This window comes from Notolepis coatsorum, assembly GCF_963971535.1.
Source record: "Notolepis coatsorum genome assembly, chromosome: 2".
NCBI classification, from domain to species: domain Eukaryota; kingdom Metazoa; phylum Chordata; class Actinopteri; order Aulopiformes; family Paralepididae; genus Notolepis; species Notolepis coatsorum.
In genome coordinates this window covers 93,950,244-93,972,100 of record NC_140166.1, presented here as the reverse complement: position 1 = coordinate 93,972,100, position 21,857 = coordinate 93,950,244, and the positions used below count along the sequence as shown (strand labels likewise).

General features: G+C 43.0%; 1 protein-coding gene across 1 annotated transcript; it reads left to right on the top strand.

Annotated features, from left to right (window-relative positions):
* The first annotated feature begins 206 nt into the window (after nucleotides 1-206).
* On the top strand, nucleotides 207-4,181 carry pcdh20 (protocadherin 20). Its single transcript, XM_084307438.1, has 2 exons — nucleotides 207-344; nucleotides 719-4,181. The coding sequence occupies exons 1-2, from the start codon at nucleotides 297-299 to the stop codon at nucleotides 3,338-3,340; spliced, it is 2,670 nt and encodes an 889-aa protein (XP_084163564.1). The 5' UTR covers nucleotides 207-296; the 3' UTR covers nucleotides 3,341-4,181.
* Nucleotides 4,182-21,857: the final 17,676 nt, after the last annotated feature.

The window sequence follows — 21,857 nt, the reverse complement described above, 5'->3', positions numbered from 1 at the left end:
GAAATGAGAGTGGAATGGTTTGTGTCCATGCATTTTGACAGTTCCTGTGAGAAGTGGGCGGAGATGAACCAGAGCTGCGTTGCCGCTTTAGAGAGCCTCTCATTGGCTACCACGAGGGACTGATTTGCATACGGTGGGCGTGTTCTGAGCCCTGCACCGGGATCAATGACTAGTTCAATTCAGTAGGCTATGAGTCAAAGCAGTAAGCAGAGGGCTGTGCTGCTCAGCATTCAAAATGCTCTTCACATCTCACCGTCCTCGCTATAGGTGACAATCTCTTGGACTAGGATATAAACATGGTCAACAACAGAGGCCCCAGCCTCAGCAACATAGGAGTCATATGGGTAAGTTTCTGAATGATTCTGTTGTATAGAACAAGTGTAATGTAATGAGAAGAGAAAGTAACCTGCTCTTCATTGTTTCAGTCGTAGGAGCTTATAGGTGTTAAGAGGGATTTTGTAACTGATATGATAAAACTGACATCTGCACAGTCCATCTGTTATTATGTGAAAATCAATATTTGAGTTTGTGGTATTATCGTCATAAAGTTCTGGTTTGTCTGTCCTCTGTGTTGAATGACCATAACATTAATAATGTTTTGTGTTTCTAAATATCTATTCTGCTGAAAAAAAGAAAAAATTTATATTTTGGCCACACACGTTGACCTCTATTTTGCATCTTTATTATTAAACTGCATTTTTTTTGTAATTTATTACAGGGTTTGTGCATTCTCCTGCTTTACACCAGCCCTCTCTCCTGTTTTGCAAATTTCAGCCAAGCAAGAGAGCTCCTCTATAAGATAAAGGAGGGATTACCCGTGGGGTCCCTCATAGGGGACGTAGGACTAGACTTAAAGTTGGATTTTAACGTTGATCCCCCCTTTATATTCAATCTGCCACAAAAGAAGATCAGTGAACAATATGTGAACCTAAATAATACCACGGGAGAGCTTCACACATCTGCCAGGGTGATCGACAGGGAGACTCTGTGCCCCGGTGCCCCTGCGAGACGGGGCTGCGTGCTCTCGCTGGACGTGTTTGTGTTGCCTCAGCAGTACTTTCAGCTGGTCAAAGTTAAGGTCTTCATCGAGGACGTGAACGACAACAGGCCGAGGTTCCCCGTGGAGGAGATCTGCGTGTCCATCCCGGAGAACACGCCCGTCAATGCTCGTTACGCAGTGGAGCAGTCAGCCATGGACCCCGACCTGGGTCTTTATGGAGTACAAACATACTGGCTCGTTAACGACTTTGGCGTGTTCACGCTGGACGTCGAGGAGAGCGAGGGGGGCGAGTTGACCCCTTTCCTCATTGTGACGGAAGCGCTGGACAGAGAGACTCAGGCGGAGTACGTAACGGATATTATCGCAGAGGACGGAGGGACCCCCCCTCTCCTGGGAACAGCTACCCTGAGGATACTGATCACAGATGTTAATGATAACTGTCCCCAGTTCACTGAGTCCCACGTCAACCTGACTCTGTATGGAAATACCACCAAGGGGACACATTTGACACGCATGCATGCTGTTGACCCTGATCTCGACACTAATGCTCAGATCAGCTACGCTTACAGCGAGCGTGTGCCAAGGGAGACCAGGGGCCTGTTCCATTTGGACAGAGTCACAGGGGCGATCAAGCTAGCAGGGAAAATCGACGCGGCAACGAGCAAGCTGTACAAACTGACCGTCCTCGCCAATGGCCCCGGGTGTATACCTGCCGTCGCTATGGTTACCGTTAACGTAATCAAATTCGTCACGGGCCCGCCCGCTGTCATGCCGCGCTACATCGCGGCAGAGAAAGACGGGGTGGTGACCATGAAGGAGTCCGAGCCGGCGTTTTCCCCCATTGCTTTCTTTACGGTCAAAAACTCAGACGTGAGGCAGAGGGTGGACTGTCTTTTGGAAGGGTCGGGCCCCTTCAGGTTAACCCCTTATAAACTTTTCAAGAACGAGTACCTGCTAGAGACCACAGAGCCCCTGGACTATGAGGAGACCCGGGAGTACGAGCTGACTGTGGTGGTCAGAAACACCCAAGGACTGGTCATCAACACCTCCATCAAGGTGCAGGTGTCGGATGAGAACGACAACACGCCTGTGTTTCAACAGTCCTTGGTGGAGATAACTGTGGAGGAGAACAACCCTCCCAACACGTTCCTCACCCAGCTCCAGGCCACGGACCGGGACAGTGGAGGTCGTGGGGAGGTCCTCTACCTCCTGGGGGGGGACGCGCCCGCAGTCTTCGTGCTGGACCGCGTGACGGGCGTCCTGTCTGTGGCCACGCCGCTGGACCGAGAGGAGAGAGAGACGTACCGGTTCATCGTGAGGGCGGTGGACAGGGGAACGCCCCGGAAGGAGTCCATGGCCACGGTGGTGGTGACGGTGCTGGACCGCAACGACAACAGCCCGCGCTTCCTCAACAAAGACTTCACCTTCTTCGTGCCGGAGAACTTCCCGGGGTTCGGTGAGATCGGGGTGCTCTCTGTGACAGATGCGGACGCCGGAGAGAACGGTTGGGTGGCACTGTCCATCCTCAACGGCAGCGACATCTTTGTCATCGACGCGGGGCGCGGCGCGCTGAGGGCAAAGACGCCGCTGGACCGTGAGCAGCAGGGGACCTACCACCTGTGGATCGAGGCGGTCGATGGCGGCGAGCCCTCTCTCTCCTGTGTTACCATGGTGACCGTGCTACTATTGGACGTTAACGACAACACGCCGATAGTCCTCTTCCCCCAGTCCAATCAGTCCTATATGCTAGTACTGCCTGACACACTTCCGGGAACATCCATAACAGAGGTGTATGCCGTAGATAAGGACACCGGCATGAACGCCGTCATCGCCTACAGCATCATCAAAAGGAAAGGCGGTGAGCCAGGTTCCTTCGATATTGACCCTGAAACGGGGAACATCACAGTCAAGAGGGAGCTCAGCAACCGTGGCCTCTACAGCCTTCTGGTGAAGGTCAGTGACCACGGGCAACCGGAGCCGCTCTACTCAACCGTCATGGTCAACCTCTTTGTCAACGAGACCGTCAGCAACGAGAGTTACATCCAGAGTCTGCTGACCAGAGAGGCCGAAATCGAGATCGAGGAGCGGCCCTGGTTCATAAGCCAGTTGACCGAGAGGCCCGAGAGGTACGACCTGTTCCCCTGCAGGCCCGTCCTCATCGCTCTCTGCATCATCTGCATGGGTCAGCTCTTCATAGTCGTCACGCTGGTGTCCTACATATGCTGTAAGAGGCTGAAAAAGCAGCGGAAGAAAAGACTCGAGGCAGAGATACCTTTAAAAATGAACGGTGACTCAATGCATGTGGTGGACAGAAAGCTCAGGCAGATTTCAAACATCTGACATTCAATACCAACACACAACACGTCCTCACACCACTGCTGTTTACATGAACTGTTTACAAAAAGACTCAATGTGAAGAGAGCAGGTTTTACATGAAGTTGCTCTTTTTTCCTTTGTAAAAAAGTTGTCTTTTCTTTTTTTCTTTTTTTTTTTTACTGTGGTACATTCTGATCACACTGCAATAGGTCATGCCAGAGACAATCGTATACATATAATGAGGATCCAGTCTATATAATGAGGAGCCAATCTATATAATGAGGAGCCAGTCTATATAATGAGGACTAGGAGACTTAATAGAAAAGGACATTTAATGAGAAAATACTAAAGATGGCAGCGACAACGAAACTACTTGCTACAAAACAAACATATTCAGAGAAAATAACTAAAGGTGCTATAGATAACATTCAGCCACAGTATTGTATAAAATGCAAATAATTTTGTATTAATTTCATTTATAACATTTATATCTCAAATAGAACCATAGATCATATTTAAAGGTGCTATAGATACACTTGTCGCACTAGAGCACCAACATGTCATTTATCCAATCGGATGCATTCCAAGTGGGGAAATGGGAAGTAGGGAGGAGATACAAGCATGTTACATGTAAACAACAACCTTCATTTTGGACCCGCAAAACAACATTTCAATAATCAATCATTTTTGAAGGGGTAAAGAAATACTTTTTATTCTGCACATTTTTAAAAGCTCTGTGGAATACCCTACATAACATGTTATCTATAGCATCTTTAAATGTGATGTGACTTTATGTTGAGTAATTATGAATTATAATTTACTGTATTTTGAGGTTTTGAAAGATGAAATGTTTAAATTGATCTCTGCCAAAAGGCTGGGAATCGTTCAGTGACTGGTTGCCATGGTAACTAAGGGATCTGTAGCAGAAGCAAGCCACTTGATTATAGTTGTTATGCCCATTTCTGTAATACCTGTAGGCTAGCAGTAGTGGCTTTTTACAGGGCTCTGACACAGAGACATGGGTAGAGATGATGGTGAATACAAACTGGTTTATTGAAGAGAGTGGCAAGATGTAACAAGCTGATATGATGTTGTCATGACAAAGGCTCTCCTCAGTGTGTGTGAGGATGGCTGATTTAACCTGTGTCCATTGATTACCTCATGTGCAACAGGTGCACAGCCACACCTGCTCCCAGGTCTGATTAGCTTGACCCAGGACAGGTGTGGCTGATCCCAGGTCTGATTAGCTTGACCCAGGACAGGTGTGGCTGATCCCAGGTCTGATTAACTTGACCCAGGGCAGGTGTGGCTGATCCCAGGTCTGATTAGCTTGACCCAGGGCAGGTGTGGCTGATCCCAGGTCTGATTAACTTGACCCAGGGCAGGTGGGTCCCCACACCACAGTGCCTTTGACTGGTGGTACCATTATCACATAACAAATCATCTGCAAGGTGTCAATCTTGTCACTGTAGTAACAACAGCCTTATTACATAATAGGAATGAGAGCAACTTGATGAATAATCTAAAAAGGTCCTGTGTAAATATTGTATGAATTGTTTTATAACTTTATATAAATTCTGTCCATTGATAATGTTAATGTTAAGTGTTTCCTTGATGAGCATGCAGAAACGTTGCTTGGGTCGTAAACGATTGGATCAAAATATCATGATAAATGACACAGTACTTCTTCACCAGGATATCTATACCAGGAGTTCTTAATCATCGGGTTGGTCGTGACCCAAAAGTTCTGACAAGGTTATAGACTTAGTGTCCATAATGAATAATAATAATAATCCCACCAGCATTTATATTAGTAATTGGCAACAAAACCCACTTAATCTGTAATGTGCGTGACTTTAACACAAATGCAAAAAATAATCCTACTGTAGCTGGTAACTCTCAATTTCCACATGATTTCTGCTTACAGGATCCTAATGTTTCACATATATTGTAAAGCAGTGGTTCTCAAAGTGCGGTTGCAAAATTTGTAATAGTTTAATTTCACAAATATTTTATTCACTAGAGGTTTAGCCAAATGAGAGAATGTATAAGAAGGACTATTCAGATCCTAGGTTTCACTCTACCCAGCTACATACAGTTATGGAATTCTGGATTAAATCACGTCTATCAAAAAAACATCTTCTCAGGTAGGGGTCCCTGAGACACACTTACCAAATGGGGGTCCCTGACCTGATCTATTTGGGGGTCCTTGACATAAAAGGTTTGAGAACGCTGTAAAGCAGACATTCTGAAAGTGTGGCCCCAACAGCGGTCCTATTGTTTATATATATGTTCTGTTTTTTCTTGGTCGGCCTTCAATCAAATGTCGGGTCCCTGAATTGGCCCTCAGTCAGTTGGTGTTTGGGAGCCTCTGAAATAATGTTTATGATTGCACACGTTTTCACTTTCACTTAAATTTTCTATTGAGATGTAACCACCAAAACAAATTACCAGATTTACAACAATTCAGCCAAAGCCAATGCGTTTTCTTAGTGAAGAGTGATGAGTTATTGACGAGGTCAGGTTTGGGTCCCGAATAGATGGAAAAACTAAAGACTGACTACGTACAATCCAAACTATTGGCAATGCTATTGTATATATTATGAACATATACAAATGCCCTTGTAAATCCCTTTTCTATGATGTTTGAGAGCCATGGTAGTAACCTTGTTGCCCTACGGTTTGTGTAGGCTTCCGGTACAGTAACCATATTCTGATGTGTACAAAAACCTTCCACCGCCATTCCACTGTTGCGAGAAGTCGGTTTGCTTTTCTTTTCAATCTCTAGGATTTCTTGCACAAATATCCCTCTTTGTCACAAGATTTAAAGAAGCTGCTTCAAGAACCTGTCACCCTCCTTTTCTAAAACACCTAATGCTCAACTTGTCTGTGAAAACATGCTCATTGTCTGTGAAAGAAAATCAATGATAATTATTAAAGGTGCTTTATTTTTTTTATATCTCATTGGATTTTCTGTGAAACTGAATCAAATGCATTTTTTGTGATTGTGATGATGATACGTTTCTGTTATGCATGTTGGAGTCACAAACATGTTTTATTATAGGCGGCTGGGTGGCGCAGCGGACATTGCGCTCATCACTAACGCAAGAGACACCGGGTTCGAATCCGGCTGTCTGCATTGCCTCCGGCTTGGGCCGGCCGTCATACTAACTCAATTGGCAGAGTTAGCGGGTGGGAAGTCGAAGGGTGGTAGTCTGGTCATTGTGAACAGCGACTCCTACAGGTCGGTTGGGGCGCCTGCACAACAAAGTCAGGAAAATGGCGGGGGCCGTGTGAGCCTCCTACACGTTACCCCTCGCCAAATGAGAGTCCGCGCTGGCAGGTGAAAAGATGTGACAGGCTGCCTCCACATGTATCGGGGAGGGGACATGTGATGCAAGGCTTCTATCCTCCCTACAACTGGCCAGTGGGGGGCATATGCGAGCAACGATCAGGACAGGGGAGGGAGAATTGGCACGAGAGGTAAATTGGGATGGGGAGAAAAATCACAGAAAAAAAGGAGGAGAAAAAGTAGATAAAAAAAATACATGTTTTATTAGACCCAACATAATAGAATAGGATAGTAGTTCATATGTTACACTTACATTTAGTCATTTAATTGACGCTGTTATCCAAAGCGAAGGGTACGAACATCACAGTAGCGAAGTCAGCAGGAAGGGTACAACTCTGGCACAGCTAACAGTGTTGAACTTGAGTGCTACACTCTTGAGTGCATAGTAGTATAGATACATTAGCATAGTAGGTAATAATATAGGAAAGGTAATTACTTAGTAGCAAAGTACATAATAGTACAGAACATCCAATGGCAACAGGTTATCACTGCGCATTGCTTGTACAGAGGTAGAGAGCCAGACCTTTTCTACCGTCACACTGTAAGCCTTAGTGCTCAATTCAGATTTATTTTTGTTAGGCTGTTATTACTTTTTAAATGTGGCCCAATATCAGATTCCAGTGTGAATTGGTCACGCTCCTGAACTGACCCGCATGCTGTTCAGACTGAGGTTGCATTGCAAAAGATCATCAGACCTGTATCTGATTTAGGACCACATATGAAAGTGATTCCATGTGATTTGTGCTATTCACACTGTTTGAAGAAAACAGATTGTCTGAAGAAAATCTGATTTGAGTCACATATGAGCAAAGCAATCAGATTTGGGCCACTTTCATCTGCACTCTGAACGTAGGCTAATACTGAATTCATATTGTGGTTAGTTCTGCTGTTACAAACATAGCAGTCATTCTGTGGTATTCTGGTTTGCTACACCACCTCTGGTCACCACCTGCTTTGTGGAGTATTGTGTTCATTATCTGCTATTGTACTGCATCTCCTCTGTACTACCCTGGGTCTATGTGCATTTAAATATTTTAGTAAATGTTTGTAAAAGTCAACCCAACCAGGTTACTTAGTTACTTGGGTTACTTGTTTATGTTAAAGGAACACCCCAACATTATGGGAAATGTGCTTACCATCTTCTCCAAAGTCAGACGAGAAGATAGAAACCAATTTCCTCACTGTGCGTTCAGTAGAAAGCTATCTGGCTGCGAGCTAGTCTAGCTTAGCACAAATTAATGGAAGTGGATATGGATCAGCTAGCCTAGCTGTTGGCGAAAAACACCTTTCCCAGGGTTTTAAGCTAGGCAAGCTGATCCGTATCCACTTTCATTCATATTTGCTAAGCTATGCTAGCTTCTACTGAACGCACAGAGATTGGTATCTATCTTTTTGTCTGACTCTGGAGAAGACGGTACATGCATTTCCCACAAATTCTGTTCCTTTAAGAACAGAATTCATTCTCTGTGCATTCAAGGTAGCCATTGAGCCAAGTCACACAGAGGAATGTTATCCTTTTTTATCCAAGGGAAGATAAGTCAAGTTCTTGGTAGTTTCATCAAAATGTCCAGATCTTATCAAGTTGAAACCTTTGCAGAACAGAAGCCTGAACTTTACTCGCTTCATCACCTGCGTGGTCAGGGCTGGAGCCTGGGTTACACAGATGTGGGGAGTAATCTGTTCTGACGGGTGGAGTTGCTTCTGCCAAGAAAAACCTCAATGAAGCACTAAAATACATTTAGCGCCTGCTCCATATTCAACCTAATGTTTATTTTCCTTTCTTGAACAATATGCTAGAGGGTTTTGTTTAGATCGACTTCATTTCACAACCCTAACGACCATCGCATGCCAAAGAAAGAGGATGAGGGAAAGGGATTTGATATTTTATCCTCAAGGCACGACGATTAAACACTTTTTTTTTTTTACCCGGCTATTCATTTAGAGTTTAGGGTTGTACTGTGTTTCTGAGCTTCAAGCTGCAGGGTTCTCATTGTGTCCCATTGTCAACTATGCACACTCCTTGCTGAGGAATTCCCTCTTGTTATTGAACGTGTTGTTTCGCTTCTCGCTGAAAACCAGTCTAGGTTTGGCTTCAATAACAAGCCTCGTCCCCATCATTATTAGTCATTATTAGTATTTCAAGATCGCTGCCCACCACAATATCATATGATAAACATGTGAATTTGCATTCTGAGGTAATCCCCATGACACAGTATACTGTGTTTGTTGTAAGTGGCAACAGTGGTGTAGATGCCTTCCGTCTGCCAGTATGACTAGTAGAACAGCTTGTGTTGCTGAAATCTGATCACTGAAACAACGTCTTGCTGCTCACTCAGACCAACAGTACGGTTTGCATCGTTATCAAGTTCAAACGGCTAAGCGTCTTCTACCTCACCACCAAGCTATTTGAGATGGTAACCTCATAGATGACTGAACCCAATGCGGCCAGAGAGATGTGCGCTGTGAACATGCTCACTGTGTGTGTGTGTGTGTGTGTGTGTGTGTGTGTGTGTGTGTGTGTGTGTTTAAACTCACCTACTGTGATGATACACAAGAATGTGGAAGTTCTACAAGTCAGAGGAGGCTCCTGTGTGGCAGCAGAACATTGTTGTTTGTTTCACATCAGTAGAGATGCCATTTTACTGCACGATTGTTAGTTAATAATTACAGTGTTTTTCTTTTCTTGTATGTTAAATGAAAGATACCTTAACTCAATCAGTGCCACCCACGTAATATTAGTGTTTGGCTAATTTTTTTTTCTTTCGATTTTAATATCCTATTTAATGCCAGGAACCTGTATGTTCCCGTTAGAAGCCCTACTGCGACGCAGAGGGTGCAGTACCGGCCAGATTCTCCCAGGTGGCGGTATCGAGCTGCAGTAAACCTTGGTCCAGACCCTTGTGTTACACTGTAAGGTCTCTGGGCGCATATTTTTACTACACGGCAAGGCTATAGGTTCAATCGGTCGCATCAAAACGTCTACGGGACATCCGATGCATATGCTGTGATTGATTATGCTGTGGCGCTAATCGACATTGGATGTACCAGATGGCGATCAAACAATTGGAATATTATTTTTGGAATACTCCTGGCCACAGGTAAGGACTATCTGACGTAAATTCTGGCTTGATCATGCAATGTTTTCATACCGATCGGGCTGCTAAGCATTTTTAGCATTCAATACTAATGCCGTTACTGGTAATCAATAATCAGAAACGACTTCCCCCGCCTTCCCTTTCATGCATTCATGATGGAACATGATACCGATCAAATGCATTTGGACTTTTAACTCTAGCTTGTGTAGGGACGAAACGCCAATAGATTTTTAACGTTATTAGCTTAGCGCCTTATAACTAGCTTTGCAGGAATTATCCCAGACCATTCCGATATAACGCTCATATTCATTACGGTATAAAACGGGAACGTATTGATGAAAAAAAAATTCTTTATGGCATATTGAAGATTGAAGGGAAGCTTCATACTGTCAATTGACAATGACATTGGAGCCATAGCTATAATATAAAATATAGATTTAGCTCTACAAACAAGGTGACACTCCTATCTTTTAAAGCGTGGCCTAGCTAGAACAGGATGAGGCCAATAGCTGGCATTGATTGAGTTAATCAACCAAGACAGTAGAAACTGATATGTCAGGTAATTGAGTAAGATAATCACCATTCAGACATAAAATACATAAAAAAAAATGTATAAATACAAAATTAAATTGTTTTATAAAAAATAACAATAATAATAATAATAATAATAATAATAATAATAATAATAATAATAATAATAATAATAATAATAATAATAATAATAATAATAATAATAATAATAATAATAATAATAATAATAATAATAATAACTGAGAATAAGAAATCAGTATTGATATTATTATTTGTATTCATTTGTTCATTCATTTGTTTGTATTTAACCTTTATTTAACCAGGCAGGTCAAATAAGAACAAATTCTTATTTACAATTCTTATTATCAGCCTAATCATCATTATTATTATTATTATTATTATTATTATTATTATTATTATTATTATTATTATTGTTGTTGTTGTTGTTGTTGTTGTTGTTGTTGTTGTTGTTGTTGTTGTTGTTGTTTGTTAGTATGTACTGTACGGTGAAGGGAGTATCATACAGTTGTAACTTGTAACTATTTACCTTCTCCCTAGCCTTTGCCAGGTAAGTATAAGTTGAAACCGGGCGCTAGTTGTTTATGTAGCTCTTGTCAAACTGAATACAATAGGTTCATCCTCGCTGAGCGCTTAGCTTGCTTTGTGTTCTGAATCCATAGGAGTGGTTCTACACGTCACCCGGTGAAAGTGACAAGTCAAGCACGCGCTTAGTTTACATACAAGCCTGTTTTCCCACGTCAAACATGTCATTCCTGCACCTACCAATCAATGAATGTAATAGTCACTTACTGAAAATAAATAAAGATGACACTTGAGAGAGTTCACACGCTAAATCTGTTCAGATGAGGTGCTGCTCAGATTTGGACCATAGTCATGAAAAAGGAAGGTACTGGAGACTAATGTTGTGATTGACAGAAGAAGACACTGGTTTGTTGAAACATTAGTGAGTCTTTTACTTATTTGTTATCTTTCTAAAGATTATCTGTGTCTCAAGTACCTTTCTTTTAGAGAAATAAAGATTACTTGATGGAATTTAGTCCAAATCGGAAAACACACCTCTATGTTCATTTTTACACTGTGACCAAATGGTTACAACATAATGATAAATTACAGAACAGGGTTTTTTTCTCGAATGCGTCGTCTCAACTTTCTCCTTCTCTCCCTTCATCTGTTTCAATCAGACTCCTTCCCTCAACTGTGAGGCGTAAGCAGCAGTTACTCAGCAAGAACACACACATCAGTAACACTAGCCCTGCGGCCCTGTGATGGCTTAATCACAGCTGTTAGCATGATAGAGTGTGGAGTCTTTCTGAAACAACAAACTTGATTTCTTTCAAACCTTTATTTAAACTCGAAAGGCAAACAAGGTTTCCCTAATTTACAGTCACGTTGAATGTACATACAGAAATAAGAAAAAGAAAAGCATATAAAATCACACAGCATATAAAATCATAACAACAAGGCAATAAATAAATTACAACATGTACAACTTGATTGACAATGGTTGGAGATCAAGGTTTTAAACTTGGCAAGGGGGGCATCATAGCAAAATGAAGATTTACTTAGCCGCTGCCAGTCACTAGAACGGGTTCCATAGGTTCCAAAATTCTATTCCAATAATGATGTAGTATAAGGAGGTAGCTTACCGTTGATTAATGTAACTACTACTACTACTATTAATGAAAAATGGTATGATGATTTAACTTTCCCTCAGCACGGTATGAATGGAATACTGTTTTGGATCGACTAGGACCACAACTAATTAAACTTGCGATTATGTTATATTAGTAAAGTATGCAATTTTTATACAAATTGTGCATTTGCAAATGTAGGATTTCCTCTTTAGATTAGATTAGATTCAAATGTATTGTCATCATACAGCACAAGTCCAGTATAACGAAAAAAGGTTTGGCATCCAACCAGAGTGCAAATGTAACAGTAAAATGCAATAGCGATATACAGGTGATTAAACTGGGTATAAAATATATAAAGAGTACTACTGAGTAATAGTGCTAATCGGATGTATGTACAGTGTTATTGTATTCTTCATTTATACAAATATACAATATACAAATTATACTTGTTTTTTTACAGATGCTGTTACATTTCTATACTATTTGTAAACAGGTGTAAACACGTGAACAGGAGTTGACCCACGAGAGCAACTATTTGTCCATTCAAATATATTCAAATCTTTGCAACAGTGGTAAAGCTCTCCAGATTTCACTGCGGGAAAAAAACACACACATCCAAATCCACTGGCTGCAGCTCCAGCCTTGGCAGTGTGCCTGGCACCGTCTGGGGATTGAGGTCAGCGGTGTTTCATGGCTGGTTAACCCACACGCGATCCTATAGATGACCCTCGCCCCTCGACCTCAGCCTACGACCCTTAACTTTGCGTTCAACTTTGACCGAACGAACGAACGGCAACAATCGTCTCTGATCCAGAGACGACCGTGTCTTGACAGATCGCACTTTGACCCCATCGTTCTGCTACAAGCATCCGAGAGGTCAGCCAGACAGAGGTGCCTGCTGCTTTTCCACATGACTGATCACCTCCCCAGTAATCCAGGTCCAGCTGTAATTATACTGATCTGACCGCAATGTATCTTCTGTCTGTGGGGTGGGGTGGGGAGGGGGGATTGGGGACGGCGCTGGAGAATACAGGAGTGGATATGTATCAACCCAGCTGTAGGTTATAACCGTTGAACCCTGCGTGACCCCTGCAGCTATAGTGTTCTGTCTCACCAGGCCAAAAGATCATTATCCTGAACGTGGTGTTATTTCCTCTCAGACGTTAAGATGGATCACCTTCAGATGGCAAGTGTTCTGCGAAATTCTACTACTCTGCTAGAATTTCGCAGAACACCGGCAGCAGACACAGTTTCACTGTACGAGGCTGGAGGTGCCTTCACTTACTCAGGAGCTCTGGATCATCTATCGTTTCCCTCACGGCAGACAAGTATTTACAGACTTGTACTGTGGGCTCAACCATTGCCCCTGTGTGTGGCTCTCTCTGTCTTTTTCTCCTTTTCTATCTCTCTCCCTTTCTCTCTCTGTCTCTTTTTCTCCCTTTCTCTCTGTCTTGTTTTCTCCCTTCTCTCTCTCTCTCTCTCCCTTTCTCTCTCTGTCTTTCTCTCTCTCTCCCTTTCTCTCCGTCTCTTTTTCTCCCTTTCTCTCTGTCTTGTTTTCTCCCTTCTCTCTCTCCCTTTCTCTCTCTGTCTCTTTTTCTGCCTCTCTCTCTCCCTTTCTCTCTGTCTTTCTCTCTCTCTCTTTCTCTCTCTCTCTCTTTCCTTTTCCATTCTCCCTCTCTCTCTTTATCCCTTTCTCTCTCTATCTCTCTTTTTCTCTCTCTTTCTCCCTTCACTCTCACTCTCTCTCTCAAGTAGTTGCAGAATTACACTGGCCAGTTCAACCATTGCTCCTGTTTTTCTCTCTCTCTCTTTCTCCTTTTCTCTCTCTTCCTTTCTCTCACTATCCCCCCCCCCCCCCCTCCCTCCCTCCCCCCTCCCTCTCTTTCTCTCTCTCCTGGAAAGTCTATCTGAAATTACATTAAATTGTTAATGGCGTAGACAGCCAGTAATTACTATCAGTCAAGGCCCGATCACATTTCCTGATTGGCTTTATTGCAAAGCCTCTGCCTTGAAATCAAACAAATGCAGACACAATGAAGGAGGGGGTCCGGTTACGTAGGCCCAGCGAACCAGAGAGGCTACATTTCCCCAAGTTATGACACCGAATCCCCCCAGCCACCGCCCCCACTCCACTCGACAGCTTCAATAATACATCTACATATTATTCTCTTGCTGAAAATCACTGCCTTTGATCTAATAGATCTTTCACATGATGTGATGCAATAGAATATAATCCAATCCCACCCTTTTGATCCTGCTCTGGATTATGTTACTAATTTCCCTTATTCTCCATCATCCGATTCATCCCAGCGAGCCAGAGTGATGCTACAGAATTCATCGGAGCTTTGCAATTCTACCCACCACAATGGTGACAATTTACACACAGTCGTCGTGTGTCCCCCCCCCCCCCCCCCCCCCCCATCCGTCCAGGATAGGATACACCTCCACTCATCCACTGTGACTGGAGGACTGTCGTTTCTGAGACACCCGTCACATTTACTCCCTAAAATAATGTCTCCATGCTGGTATACGTCCGTGGCTACAACAGCAATACGTTAAAAGGGTCAGTTTCGATCGGACACAAAGTCCATTCTAGTTGTCCTCAGTCAGCGTGTGCAGGACAAGAGCTCCACCTCATTGGCGTTGTCGTGGTTTGTGGACAATAAAAAAACTACTCCAGAACTATTTCTTTAATATAAGCAACAGTAATGATTCATAGGGATAAAACGTCTTCAAGAATGGACTAAATTGTAAAAATATTTTGATTCACATGTGCATGCATATTAGATTAGATTAGATTAGATTCTAATTCATTGTCATCGTACATCACAAGTACAGTACAACAAAAAGAAGTTTGGCATCCAACCAGAGTGCAAAAGTGCAACAGTGATATACAATGTACAGGAGATTAAACCAGGTATAACATATATAAATTAGTACTACTGAGTAATAGTGCTGCTAATCAGATATAATGTATGTACAGAATTGTAGTATTAATATGTACATTAATATCTACAGTGATACAGGTATAAAGATATAGTATCACTATCTAGTATCTACAGATATGTAAAAAGGATTATATGCAGGTATGTACAGACAGATGTGGATATATATATATATATATATATATATATATATATATATATATATATATATATATATATATATATATATATATATGGTATATACAGCATTATTGTACATGCTGTCATACAGAGTTAATGTAATAATCACAAGAACACAGACAAGACTGTTTTGTCTTTAACGTTACACTGTAGAGGACCCAGGCTGTAGGACCATTATAGATATATAATACAAAAAAACATTCTACTCTCCCCTCTCTCTTGTTAATCCTAGAGTGAAAGAGCATGACCCCAGACTGCATTACATCAGAGCACATCCAGGGGCAAGCCTAAGCCTGGTATGGATCCACAGCACTCAGGGGCCAGTGGTAAACCTCTTTATGGAGCCTATAGCATGACCCACTTCTCTCCAGACATTGTCCCTCATGTCGTGGCTTTCATCCGCCGCAGTCCACAGACTGAGACACTATTGTTACTCACTTAGTGTTCATAATGCGCTCTGTTTTTCTGTCTTCTTTTTGACAAGCATGTGTGTGTAATGAAGTGCGAGGACTGCTATGTGTTAAGACCAGCAGTGGTATATTTTACTCAGGTGCTGTGGATAACGTTTTATATAGATATCTTTTTGAATTTTTATTTATTTATAATACATCCACAGAGGTTTTATTTTTAGCAGAATAAAAGTATTGCTTCCCCAAAAGCGTTTGATTAATTAATGTTTGCAGGTCCAAAATTAATGTTGTTGTTTAACTTACATGTATCCCCTCCCTACTTCCCATTTCCCCAGGTGGAATTCACCCGATTGGATAAATTATTTTGGGTCATTGAAAAGCACTATACAAATACAATTTATTATTATTAAAAAATAAAATGCTGGTGCTCTAGTGTGACATCTAGTAGCTGAATGTTATCTATAGCACCTTTAAGTACAATTATGAGGTGGTTGTACTTCACTTGAGTATTTTCATTTTAAGGGAACCATATACTTTTCACCACACTACATTTCAAAGGAAATACTGTACTTTTTACTCCATTACATTTATCTGAACCCATCAGTTCAGGAGTTACTTTGAAGAAAATTATTTAGCAAACAGAACATGGCAGATGTATGAAGATGATGTACTTTGAAGCCTGTAAACTTCAAGAGGATCAGAGCAGCATAACTGAAACACACACCACTTTAACATAACCTTTAATCAAAGCAGCATAACTGGACCACACACCACTTTAACATAACCTTTAATCAGAGCAGCATAACTGGACCACACACCACTTTAACGCAACCTTTAATCAGAGCAGCATAACTGGACCACACGCCACTTTAACATAACCTTTAATCAGAGCAGCATAACTGGACCACACACCACTTTAACGCAACCTTTAATCAGAGCAGCATAACTGGACCACACACCACTTTAACATAACATTTAATCAGAGCAGCATAACTGGACCTCAATGGATTGAGGGTTGAATGCTCCCAAGCCATGGAATACACAAACGCAATATAGAATGTGTGCTTTTACTTTTGATACTTAAGTACATCAATATCAAATACTTCTCTACTTTTACTTAAGAAGAATACAAATGTTACCGTAAGTACTATATTATCATATATGTTTACTCTTCCGCCCGTGCGGTCCGTCAGAACTAAATCAGCCGAGCTAAAGTCCCTTTTTCAACACCTACTCCCCATACGCATGCGCAGATTGCCAACGGAGTCTGAACGGCACGCGACGCGGTGCGAATGAATGTTGAATGTTCCATCAGAGGGGGGAGCTTGTGCCTGCTTCAGTGGCTGGTGTCCTTTCAGCCGAACAGGATAATGGAAAAATTATCCCACTCAATGGCCAGACGCGTCTTATGGCGACATCTACAATTACCTCATTGAGTCTCCAGGTAGACTAATGTTTATATTTAAGTGCAGTGGTCTATAGCCGCTCACACTACCACCACAAGCTCCCCCACTCTGATGGAACATTCAACATTCATTCGCGTCGCACGCGCAGTAAAGCAACCGTGTACCTCTTCCACCACTCAAGTTATATACAGTATAACAGGGTTGTTTGTACCAATCTGAAAATGTGATGGAGAGAACAAACATCTGTGTATTTACTCACAGAAGACTACAGAGAGCTAACTGTGGTTACCAAGTAACAGCCAAGTACAGAAATGTGAATGGTAATATAAAACTTTGAGTGGAATGTTTTAAAGAGTGAGAGAGAGAGAGTTTCTCGTCTACCACAGCAATTCCAAAAGTGTTCTGTGTGTGTCTGTGAATTTGCATCTGGTAGTTAGGAGCTGGAGCCTAATTGCCCAAGTGGAGCCAGAAAACAGGGTGTCTAACTATAATGCAGTAGTGTTCTGTGTGCCAGCTGACAGCAGAAGAGGCTGCTGGGAACATCAACATCTGTTTTTTCAAAGACAGTGTGCTCTGCTTCATACACCACAGCCTTACCCCCACCCACCTCCACCCCCCACCCACACACACACACCCACCTCCACCCCCCACCCTCTACACAGGCATCGACAAATCCCTGCTTCGCCGCCTACAACTGGTGCAGAACGCAGCCGTGCGCCTCCTCACCAAAACAAAAAAACATGAGCACATCAGCCTAGTTCTGGCCTCGCTCCACTGGCTACCTGTTTGTTTTAGAATAGATTTTAAATTAGCCCTAAATGTTTTTAAATCACTGAATGGCACGGCTCCTCCCTATCTATCCGAGCTCTTGCACCGCCACACCCCCCACGATCCCTCAGATCAGCTGACCAGCTGCTATTGGTGGTGCCTACTGCCTAGAACTAGGCTCAAGACTAGGGGAGACAGAGCCTTCTCCACCGCAGCGCCTAGATTGTGGAACAGCCTCCCCCTCAGCGTAGGGGCCGCCCAGACCGTGCAGGCTTTTAAATCACTTTTAAAAACCTACCTGTTCTCCTTGGCCTTCCCCCCACTTAATCACCACTAGACCCCTGGCCCTTCTATCCTCTTTGTTTTACTGTGTCCTACCTGTTTTTATTACTTTCATTGCTTTACTGTGTTTTTAATCTTATATCTTGCATCATATTATTTTGTTTTTATCAACCTGCCTGTGAAGCACTTGGTGCCAGCTGCCGCTGCCTGGAAATGTGCTATACAAATAAAATTGACTTGACTTGACACAAGCGAGCGCACATGCATCCCTTACGAAAAATAGAATTATCCAAAAGTATCATGGAAATACCAGGATATTACCATTGGTATCATGGTTTACTTAATGGTGCTATAGATAACATTTGTATGTAGAGTAATCATTCAAAAAAAAGTACATCCGCAGAGATTTTAGAAAAATAAGCCAAACAAGCAATCAACCAAATAAATAATAAAGAAGGGGGGGGGGGGGGGGGGTAGGCCTATATCAGGCCTATATCACTCCAAATTTGGCTAAAGATCCTTTCAAGGAGAACCATATTTCTTCTAGTTTTAGAGCCTGTATGACCTCCTTAATGTACCCATTATGTAGGTGGGGACACATGCTTCCACTTCAGCCATATTAAACGTCTAGCTAAGAGTGAGGAGGCCACTACAGTTCCAATCTCCCTGCGTGTTCCCAATTCAGACAGAAGCCCAAAGACAGCTGACCATGGTGTTATTTAGGTGCGGAAGTGGTGCCATGGTGATATAATATAACCATGGCTAGTTACTTATACAATGGCCACGGTAAAACTGAAATTACCATCAAACTACAGTCCCATGATACCTTTTCACAAAGGGTGCATCACACACAAATAAAGTGCATTTTTTGATTATCGTCATTGTCATATAATTGATCGTCATTATACAGCACAAGTACAGTACAATGAAAAGAAGTTTGGCATCTAACCAGAGTGTAATTGTAACAGTAAAGTGCAATAGTAATATGCAATGTACAGGTGATTAAACTGGGTATAAAATTAGTACTACAGAGTAATAGTGTTAATCAGATGCATGTACATAGTTGTAGTAATATGTACAATGATACAGGTATAAAGACACTATGGTAGTAGTTAATTAGTAGTGTGTTACTTAATGTATGTTTGCATGCCTACATGTTGCTGATGTTACATTGTCCCCGTCTTTCCTTGTTTCGTCTCAGCATATTTCTTTCCTGTATTGTATTTTCCCATCCTATTCTGTATTTTCCCCACTTTGCCAATAGCTAATTCTGTATTGAATAGCAATAACCACTTTTAACTATGCTGTTGTATTCACATGTTTTACCTGGCATTTAACATCTTGCATAGGGACTGCAGTTGAAATAGCTACCCAGCTTACTTACTTACTTACGCCTTTTACCCCGTTTGGGGCATAGGCCGTCAACAAGGGTTCTCCAAGCATCCCGATCCTGAGCCAACCTCTCAAGCTGGCCCCAGGTGTGTCCCATCTTCTTGGCATCATCTTCCAAGTCTCGGCGCCAGGTGTTTCGTGGTCGGCCTCTCTTTCTTTTCCCTTGGGGGTTCCACCTGAGAGATTGTCTTGTGATGCTCAGGGATGGTTTACGGAGTGTATGGCCAATCCATCTCCAACGCCGTTGGATAATCTCTTTCTCTGCTGGCTGTTGTTGTGTCGTTGCCACAGATCTTTATTGCTGATGGTGTTAGGCCAGCGAATCTGGAGGATTCGGCGCAGACAGGTGTTTAGGAAAACTTGTAGTTTATTGGTTGTTGTGACAGTGGTCCTTCAGGTCTCCAGCGCCATAGAGTAGGACTGACTTCACGTTGGTGTTAAATATCCTGATCTTGGTTGTGATGGAAATGTCTCTTGAGCTCCAGATGGAGAAAGGCTCCTCTGGCCTTGCCAATCCTGGCTCTCACATCAGCATCTGTTCCACCTTGCTTGTTAACCATGCTGCCCAGGTAGGTGAAGTTGTCTACCTCTTCCAACGCTTCTCCTTCCAGGATGATGGGTGATGTGTTGTCAGCATTGATTCTCATGACCGTGCTCTTCCCTCTGTGGATGTTAAGCCCAAGCCGAGTAGAGTTGTCAGCGATGGTACTGGTCTTTTCCTGCATCTGCTGCTGGGTGTGAGAGAGAAGGGCCAGGTCATCTGCAAAGTCGAGGTCTTCTAACTGCGTCCATAATGTCCAATGTATGCCATTTCATTTCTCTGCCGTGGATTGCTTCATGACCCAGTCTATTGCCAGCAGGAACAGAAATGGTGACAACAAACAGCCCTGCCTCACTCCAGTTTTTATCTGGAAGGCGTCGGTGGGTTGACCGCCATGAATTACCCTGCAGGTCATCCCCTCATAGGAGTTCCTGATGATATTTCTTTACTTCTCTGGCACTTCGTAGTGTCTGAGTAGCTTCCAGAGGGTCTCTCTATTCACGCTGTCGAAAGCCTTTTCGTAGTCAATGAAATTAATGAATAGGGGTCAATTCCACTCTAATGACTGCTCCAGTATTATCCGCAGTGTTGCAATCTGGTCTGTGCAGGATCTGTTTTTGCGGAAGCCCGCCTGGTGGTCTCGTAGCTGTGGGTTGACGGCGTCCTTCATCCTGTCCAGTATAATCCTGTTGAATACTTTTCCTGGGATGGAGAGTAATGTGATCCCTCTGTAGTTTGCACATTGGCTCAGATCTCCTTTCTTCTGTATTTTGACGAGGTAGCTGTTATATTGACGAGGCTTAACCCGAGGTTCAATAAGATTCCTTTATTGACTCGTTCGTATATCTGCATCCATTCATGTCGCTCACGTCTGTCACGTTCAACTCGTGTGTGTGTCGCCTTCCTGGTGACGTCACAATAACAACGACAATCAAAGAGGTTCAAACCCGAACCTAATACATCACATCCTTCTCTTTAACATATTTTTATTTTTTCAAACAGAACTTAGTATTCTACCTTTGTTTAGCTTCAAGTCAAGTCAAGTCAAGAGTTTTAATTGTCACGGCATACAGGTATACAATGAAATGCGGGTGGTCTTGCCCGCAACGATGTGCAATACAGTGGTACAACATATAATAGAATCAAAATGAAAAAACAACATTGTGCAGTAAACAGGTAACAGGTAACATGGAGTGACATCTCGGTATCTGTACATAGTTATTTACAGAGCATATGGGACATGCTAGTTAGCTTTGGTAGTGCAATACACTGTTCCTGTTATTCTAATTTAAAGTGTCCTTTCCTTTGGCCATAAGTGTGCGTGTGTGCGACATGAGTGTGTGCCCGCTCATGTTAAAGTGTTAAGTGGCTGCTCGTGTGTGAGCGTGCACAGCGTGCGTGTCGTGTGTGTGTTCATGTGTGCTTGTGTGTGGATAGTTCAATGTTCTGAGCACTCAATGTTCATTGTTCATGGCTCTGATGGCCTGGGGGAAGAAGCTGAGCCTCAGCCGCTCTGTCCTAGTAGCTGGGGTTCGCAGGCGTCTGCCTGACCTCAGCAGCTGAAACAGGCTGTTATTGTGGTGGTGAGGGTCTTTCATTATCCTGCAGGCTCTGGATTTGCACCTCTTGTTGTATAGAACCTGCAGGGGGGGTAGTGCAATACCCGTGGTACGCTCGGCTGAGCGCACCACTCTCTGTAGGGCCTTCTTGTCCTGTGCCGTGCTGTTTCCATACCAGGCAGTGATGTTTCCGGTCAGGATGCTCTCTACAGCTCCTGAGTAGAAGGACTGGAGTATCTTCCCCGATACTCTGAACTTCCTTAACTGTCTCAGGTGGTAGAGGCGCTGTTTCGCCTTCTTTACTACTGTGTCTATGTGTGTTGACCATGTCAGGTCCTCTGAGATGTGGACCCCCAGGTACTTAAAGCTGCTCACCCTGTCCACGGTGGCCCCGTTAATCATCAGTGGTGTGTGCGTCTCCTGCT